The sequence below is a fragment of the Pistacia vera genome, unplaced genomic scaffold (genome assembly GCF_008641045.1).
Source record: "Pistacia vera cultivar Batoury unplaced genomic scaffold, PisVer_v2 Contig985, whole genome shotgun sequence".
Lineage (NCBI taxonomy): Eukaryota > Viridiplantae > Streptophyta > Magnoliopsida > Sapindales > Anacardiaceae > Pistacia > Pistacia vera.
The window spans coordinates 41,322-49,057 of NW_022196873.1; the positions used below are offsets into that span (position 1 = coordinate 41,322).

Here is a 7,736-nt window from a genome sequence, read left to right on the forward strand (position 1 = left end):
CAACTCATTTTGTAATCCAGGAGCAAGCATTGACACTTAGAAATCATCTAAGATAGATGTTAAAAAAAATAAACAAAAAAAAAAAAAATCTTATGCAGATGCAATTAAAACAATCACTACATCAGTAAACATATGTGTGCTTTTGATTTCATGATGAACAAAATCTACAGAAATTGTTTAAACAACTACCAAATTAAGATACCTCAATAAGCATGAAATTGAACATTTATTTCAGGAGATTACTATTCTTCCCTATAAATAAATACAAACATATAAGTAACATGAAAATAGAGGAAAAACTTATTCACTCTTATTCATTTAAAGAAATACATATCATACATCTCTAGTTATAGACTAACTCTAGATATCTTAATAACCCTAAATTAAGATCATCCTAACTTTTAAATTTTAAAACTAGATAATGCCTAAATAACTCCTAAGTTTTCACATTCTAATCTTAGGAATTCAACACTCCCCCTCAAGCTGATGAGAAGATATCTAGCATTCCCAGCTTGGATATAAGACTATCAAAACTTTGTCTAGGCAATCCTTTTGTAAGGATATCGGCGGTCTGCTGGCTTGTAGGTAGATATATAACACACAAAAGCTTCTCTTTTATCTTTTCTTTGATAAACTAGTGATCTATCTCCACATGTTTGGTTTTGTCACGATGAATTGGATTGTGTGCAATACCAATTGCACCCTTGTTGTCACAATAGAGCTTCATAGGTTCCCAATCTTGATTCCCAACTCAACTAATAATCTTTTCAACCAGATCAGTTCGCAAATACCTTGTGCCATTGCCCTAAACTTAGCCCTTGCACTACTCCTTCCTACTACAGTTTGCTTCTTGCTCCTCCAAGTCACCAAATTTCCCCAAACAAATGTACAATATCCTGAGGTAGACCTTCTATCACTCGTTGAACCTGCCCAGTCTGCATCTGTGAAAGCTTCCACCTTTCTTTCATTAGTCTTCCTAAAGAACAGTCCTTTTCCAGGAGTTTTCTTCAGATATCTTAAAATTCTATTTACAGCCTCAAGATGCTTCTCTTGTGGATTGTGCATATGCTGACTTACAACACTTACAGAAAATGCTATGTCAGGCCTAGTATGAGATAAGTATATCAATCTCCCAACTAGTCTTTGATACCTCCCTTTATCAACTGGTGTATCTCCATTTATCTCATTAAGTTTCACATTCTGTTCAATGGGAGTCTCAGCAGGTTTGCAACCTAACATTCCAGTATCCTTCAATAAATCCAGAACATATTTCCTCTAAGACACAGAAATTCCCTTCTTATTCCTTGCAATCTCCATGCCTAGAAAATATCTTAGATGCCCCAAATCATTTATCTCAAAGTCCTGAGCAAGAACTTTTTTTACCATATCCATTTCTTCAAGATTATCCCCTGTAAGAATAATATCATCAACATATACTATTAAGATAGTAATCTTACCATCCTTAGTCTTGAAAAACAGTGTATGATCAGCTTGTCCTTGAATAAAACCATAACTCCTGATAGCCTTAGTAAATTTCTCAAACCAGGCCCTAGGAGATTGCTTCAAGCCATACAAAGATTTTTTCGGCTTGCACACCTTCTTGTCAGCCTGATTTCCTTTAAAACTTGGTGGCAACTCCATATAAACTTCTTCTGCAAGATCACCATTCAAGAAAGCATTCTTAACATCCAATTGTTGCAAGGGCCAATCTAAATTTGTAGCAAGAGATAGAAGCACTCTAATAGTGTTCAGTTTGGCTACAGGACCAAAAGTCTCCTGATAATCTACTCCATAGGTTTGTGTGAACCCCTTAGCTACCAATCTTGCCTTGTATCTCTCAACTGTTCCATCTGCCTTGTATTTCACTGTAAAAACCCATTTGCAGCCAACAATAGTCTTCTTTTCTAGTAAGCTCACCAGCTCCCAAGTCCTATTCTTTTCCAAGGCCTTCATCTCCTCCATTACAGCCTCTTTCCATTTAGGATCATCCAAGGCTTCATCTACTGATTTTGGAACTTCTATAGTTGAAAGATTAGTAACAAATGCACGAAAACCAGAGGACAATTTATCATAGGACACAAACTTAGAAATAGGATGTAAAGTACAAGATCGAACTCCTTTTCTAAGAGCTATAGGAAGATCATCGCTTGATTCAGACTTACTAAGGGACAAACTTTTTCCAACTGATGACTGTGAGTCAATGACTTCTTCTGGTTGGGATAATTGGCCTTGCAGATCATTAAGATGCTTATTACTTTGATGATCAGCTTTCCGAGAATAAAATTTCAGTCCTGGCTGATTGAGTCTTGCTAATCCTTCCCTTGTCTTTATGTGTTTCTGACCTACAACTTCATGATTTTCTGTTCTGATAGAAATGAGACTTATAACCTCAGAATCTGGTCTAGTTAGAAGAGGTTGAGTTAGGGGTAAATTCAGGTTTAGAGGTGTTGATGTGAAAGTAGGATTAGAATTCTGACTTAAGGGAAGTGTTATTTCCCAAAAACAATCTTCATTTAAGTTCTCCCCCTGAAGAGANTTATTCACTCTTATTCATTTAAAGAAATACATATCATACATCTCTAGTTATAGACTAACTCTAGATATCTTAATAACCCTAAATTAAGATTATCCTAACTTTTAAATTTTAAAACTAGATAATGCCTAAATAACTCCTAAGTTTTCACATTCTAATCTTAGGAATTCAACACTCCCCCTCAAGCTGATGAGAAGATGTCTAGCAATCCCAGCTTGGAGATAAGACTATCAAAACTTTGTCTAGGCAATCCTTTTGTAAGGATATCGGCGGTCTGCTGGCTTGTAGGTAGATATATAACACACAAAAGCTTCTCTTCTATCTTTTCTTTGATAAACTAGCGATCTATCTCCACATGTTTGGTTTTGTTTGTCATGATGAATTGGATTGTGTGCAATACCAATTGCACCCTTGTTGTCACAATAGAGCTTCATAGGTTCCCACTCTTGATTCCCAACTCAACTAATAATCTTTTCAACCAGATCAGTTCGCAAATACCTTGTGCCATTGCCCTAAACTTAGCCCCTACACTACTCCTTCCTACTACAGTTTGCTTCTTGCTCCTCCAAGTCACTAAATTTCCCCAAACAAATGTCAATATCTTGAGGTTGACCTCCTATCACTCACTGAACCTGCCCAATCTGCATTTGTGAAAGCTTCTACCTTTCTTTCATTAGTCTTCCTAAAGAACAGTCCTTTACCAGAAGTTTTCTTCAGATATCTTAAGATTCTATTTACAACCTCAAGATGCTTATCTTGTGGATTGTGCATGTGGTGACTTACAACACTTACAGAAAATGCTGTCAGGCCTAGTATGAGATAAGTATATCAATCTCCCAACTAGTCTTTGATACCTCCCTTTATCAACTGTTGTATCTCCATTTATCTCATTAAATTTCACATTCTATTCAATGGGAGTCTCAGCAGGTTTGCAACCTAACATTCTAGTATCCTTCAATAAATCCAGAACATATATCATCTGAGACACAGAAACTCCCTTCTTATTCCTTGCAATCCCCATGCCTAAAAAATATCTTAGCTGCCCCAAATCCTTTTATCTCAAAGTCCTGAGCAAGAACTCTTTTTACCATATCCATTTCTTCAAGATTATCCCCTGTAAGAATAATATTATCAACATATACTGTTAAGATAGTAATCTTACCACCCTCAGTCTTGAAAAACAGTGTATGATCAGCCTGTCCTTGAATAAAACTATAACTTCTGATAGCCTTAGTAAATTTCTCAAACCAGGCCCTAGGAGACTGCTTCAAGCCATACAAAGATTTTTTCAGCCAGCACACCATCCTGTCAACCTAATTTCCTTCAAAACTTGGGGGCAGCTTCATATAAACTTCTTCTGCAAGATCACCATTCAAGAAAGCATTCTTAACATCCAATTGTTGCAGGGGCCAATCTAAATTTGCAACTCAAGAGAATAAAATCACTCGTAATATTGTTCAGTTTGGTACAGGACCAAAAGTCTCCTGATAATCTACTCCATAGGTTTGTGTGAACCCTTAGCTAAAATCTTGCCTTGTATCTCTCAACTGTTCCATCTGCCTTGTATTCTTCACTAAAAACCCTTGCAGCCAACAATAGTTCTTCTTTTCTGTAAGCTCACCAGCTCCCAGTCCATTTCTTTTCCAAGGCCTTCATCTCCTCTTACAGCCTCTTTCCATTTAGGATATCCAAGGCTTCATTATGATTTTGGAACTTCTATATTGAAAGATTAGTAACAAATGCACGAAAACCAGAGGACAATTATCATAGGACACAAACTAGAAATAGGATGTAAAACAAGAGAACTCCTTTTTAAGAGCTATAGGAAGATCATCGCTTGATTCGACTTACTAAGGACAAACTTTCCAACTGATGACTGAGTCATACTTCTTCTGGTTGGGATAATTGGCCTTGCAGATCATTAAGTGCTATTACTTTGATGATCAGCTTTCGAGAATAATTTCAGTCCGTGCTGATTGAGTCTTGCTAATCCTTCCCTGTCTTTATGTTTTCTGACCTACACTTTCTGATTTTCTGTTCTATAGAAATGAGACTTATAACCTCAGAATCTGTCAGTTAAAGAGGTTGAGTTAGGGGTAAATTCAGTTTGAGGTGTTGATGGAAAGTAGGATTAGAATCTACTTAAGGGAAGTGTTTATTTCCCAAAAACAACTTCATTTAAGTTCTCCCCCTAATTGGGAAAATAAGGATGAGACTCAAAGAAGTCACATCCTTAGAAATAAACATTTTTTTCTTAATGGGACACAAACCCTTATACCCTTTCTGTGTGGGAGAGTATCCTACAAACACACATTTAATGGCCCTAGGTTCTAACTTGCCTCTATTCGGAGAATGGGCATGAACATATGCAGTACGCCCAAAAGATTTCAAAGGAAGAGAATTGAGGGCTCTAAAGGTGGGAAATGTTTCAAGGAAGATAGACAAAGGAGTATTGAACTCTAAACTCCTAGAAGGCAGCCTATTGATTAAATAGGTGGCTGTGAGGACTACCTCACCCCAAAAATATTTAGGCATGTTCATGGTGAACATCAAGGCCCGGGCAACCTCTAATAGGTGCCTATTTTTCCTTTCAACAATCTCATTCTGCTGTGGGGTATCTACACAGGAGCTTTGGTGTATAATCTCATGGCTGGATAGATAATTTCCTAAGATAAAATTGAAATACTCCCTACCATTATCAGTCCTTAAATTCATAGTGCGAAGAAGAGAATTTAGCCACACATTTTAAGTCTTGGTTAGTTTGCTAATGGATAATAGATTACAAGACAGACTAGGAACATGAAGGACGGAATTTAAACAAAGATTTCTAGAGAGTTGGACTGATCCTTTACCAGCTACATTTGACAAGGAACCATCAACTATTTTGACCTTAAGATTACCATAGCATGGACTATAAGACACAAACACACTTGAGTTACCTGAAATGTGATTTGAGGCTCCTAAATCTATAACCCAAGGTCTGTTTGTTCCCAAACTACTATGCAAAGCTGTAAGGGAATTACCAGTCTCAGCAAATGAACATGAATGACTTGAAGAACCAAAAGAATCAGAGCTGGACTGACTAAACAACTCATGCAGGTGTTCTAACTGCTCTTTGCTGAATGGTATAGGCCTTGGATGANTGGATAGATAATTTCCTAGGATAGAATTGAAATACTCTCTACCATTGTCAGTCCTTAAGATTTGAATCTGTGTTTGGAATTGAGTTTTAACCATGGAATGAAACTTCTGAAAAATCTGACATGCTTCAGATTTTTCTTTCAAAAAATATATCCAACTTAGTCTAGTATGGTCATCAATGAAGGTAATAAACCACTTAGATCCTGCAATGTTTGTAACCCTAGAGGGTCCCCAAATATCACTATGGATTAAAGAAAAAGGTCTAGACTTCTTGTAAGGATTTGCTGGATACATTGAATGAGTATGCTTTGCAATTTGGCAGATTTCACATTGAAATAATGATGAATTTTTATTTCTGAATAATAATGGAAACAACCTTTTCAAATAAGGAAAACTAGGATGGCCTAATCTTATATGCCATAACATTATTTCTAAATTACCAGAAACTGCGGCAGAATTACACCTAGATGCTATAGCTGGATTATTCTCATTAGCCTTCTCATCAAAGTAGTAGAGCCCTCCTTCTTCTCTAGCATTGCCAATCATCCTCCCCGAGAGTAAGTCATGAAATTCACAGTGGGAAGAAGAGAATTTAGCCACACATTTTAAGTCTTTGGTTAGTTTGCTAATGGATAATAGATTACAAGATAGGCTAGGAACATGAAGGACGAAATTTAAACAAAGATTTCTAGAGAGTTGGACTGATCCTTTACCAGCTATATTTGACAAGGAACCATCAGCTGTTTTGACCTTAAGATTACCATAACATGGACTATAAGACACAAACACGTTTGAGTTACCTGACATGTGATCTGAGGCTCCTGAATCTATAACCCAAGGTTTGTTTGTTCCCAAACTAGTATGCAGAGCTGTAAGGGAATTACCAGTCTCAGCAAATGAACATGAATGACTTGAAGAACCAAAAGAACCAAAACTGGACTGACTAAACAACTCATGTAGGTGTTCTAACTGCTCTTTGCTGAATGGTACAGGCCTTGGATGATCCTCAACTTTCAGAGATGTATTTTCCTCCACATCAGCATGAAATCCCTTGCCATTAGGTTTATTTGTCTTCCAATTTGATGGTCTGCCATGTAGTTTCCAGCAGGTAGCCTTAGTATGCTTTGGCCGATGACAATATTCACACCAGATTTTCTCTCCTCGTCTCAACAGTTTTTGATCTACATTAGGATTGGTATGTGTCTCCCAACCCTTGGAAACAAGAGCTGAGGACTCTGATTGTGGTTGTGTACCCAAACTGCTAGTTCCTGCTAAATCACCCATCATCACTTTCCTTCTGCTTTCTTCTCTTCTTACTTCTGCAAACACTTCACGAATAGAAGGTAAGGATTCTTTTCCCAAAACCCTACCTCTCACTTCATCTAGTTCCTTATTCAGCCCTGCAAGGAACTCAAACACTCTCTCCTTTTCCAACATCTTAGTGTACTTTAAATTGTCTTGAGAGCAACTCCAATTTGCCTCATAGAATAAATCCAACTCTTGCCACAACTTAGCCAATAAACTATAATATTGGGTTACAGACATGTTGCCTTGTTTGGTCTCTCTCAACCTTGATTTGATCTCAGATATCTGTGCTGAATTCCCCATGTCTGAATATGTTTCTTTTGCTATTTCCCAAATATCTTTTGCAATGGGAAGAAACAAATAGAGCCGGCCTATCTCCTCCTCCATGGAATTGATCAACCAGGCCATTACTGTACTGTTCTCAACATCCCACTTCTCATATGCTGGATCATCTTCCTTCGGAGCTTTGAATGCTCCAGTCAAGTAACCCAATTTTCCTCTACCTCGAACCATCAACTTCATAGCTTGAGACTATGGGATATAATTTTTTCCATTCAATTTGTGAACACTAATTTGAATGAAATTATTATCATTTAACTGAGGTTGGACTCCTGTTTGTCCAGATTTCAGATCTGAAGAAGGAATCTGTCGAACATGTGGTGGACTTAGGCTCTTACCCTGCCTGCCACCAGTCATGGCTCTTTTAACCATCAATTACTATGGCCAGAGAACCTGGCTCCGATACCATGAAAAATAG

The 7,736-nt window shown here is 37.3% G+C and overlaps 2 protein-coding genes across 2 annotated transcripts; both read right to left on the reverse strand.

Moving 5' to 3' along the window:
* Positions 1 to 226: 226 nt before the first annotated feature.
* On the reverse strand, positions 227 to 1,239 carry LOC116121459 (uncharacterized mitochondrial protein AtMg00810-like). The gene is made up of 2 exons (XM_031407415.1): positions 792 to 1,239; positions 227 to 252 (listed from the first exon to the last, which is right to left on the reverse strand). Exons 1-2 carry the CDS (start codon positions 1,237 to 1,239, stop codon positions 227 to 229), a joined length of 474 nt encoding a protein of 157 aa, XP_031263275.1.
* A 4,458-nt stretch (positions 1,240 to 5,697) lies between these two features.
* Positions 5,698 to 7,410, reverse strand: LOC116121458. Its single transcript, XM_031407414.1, has 2 exons — positions 6,475 to 7,410; positions 5,698 to 6,238 (listed from the first exon to the last, which is right to left on the reverse strand). The coding sequence occupies exons 1-2, from the start codon at positions 7,385 to 7,387 to the stop codon at positions 6,204 to 6,206; spliced, it is 948 nt and encodes a 315-aa protein (XP_031263274.1). The 5' UTR covers positions 7,388 to 7,410; the 3' UTR covers positions 5,698 to 6,203.
* Positions 7,411 to 7,736: the final 326 nt, after the last annotated feature.

Excerpts from the sequence above, each read along its gene's own strand:
- LOC116121459 (XM_031407415.1), bottom strand. The coding sequence starts at position 1,239 with ATGTTAGGTTGCAAACCTGCTGAGACTCCCATTGAACAGAATGTGAAA. Across the intron at positions 253-791 it reads GTTTAGGGCAATGGCACAAG|GGAAGAATAGTAATCTCCTG; the intron begins GTATTTGCGAAC and ends ATTTATTTATAG.
- LOC116121458 (XM_031407414.1), bottom strand. The coding sequence starts at position 7,387 with ATGGCCTGGTTGATCAATTCCATGGAGGAGGAGATAGGCCGGCTCTAT. Across the intron at positions 6,239-6,474 it reads AGCCTCAGATCACATGTCAG|GACTTACTCTCGGGGAGGAT; the intron begins GTAACTCAAACG and ends TGTGAATTTCAT.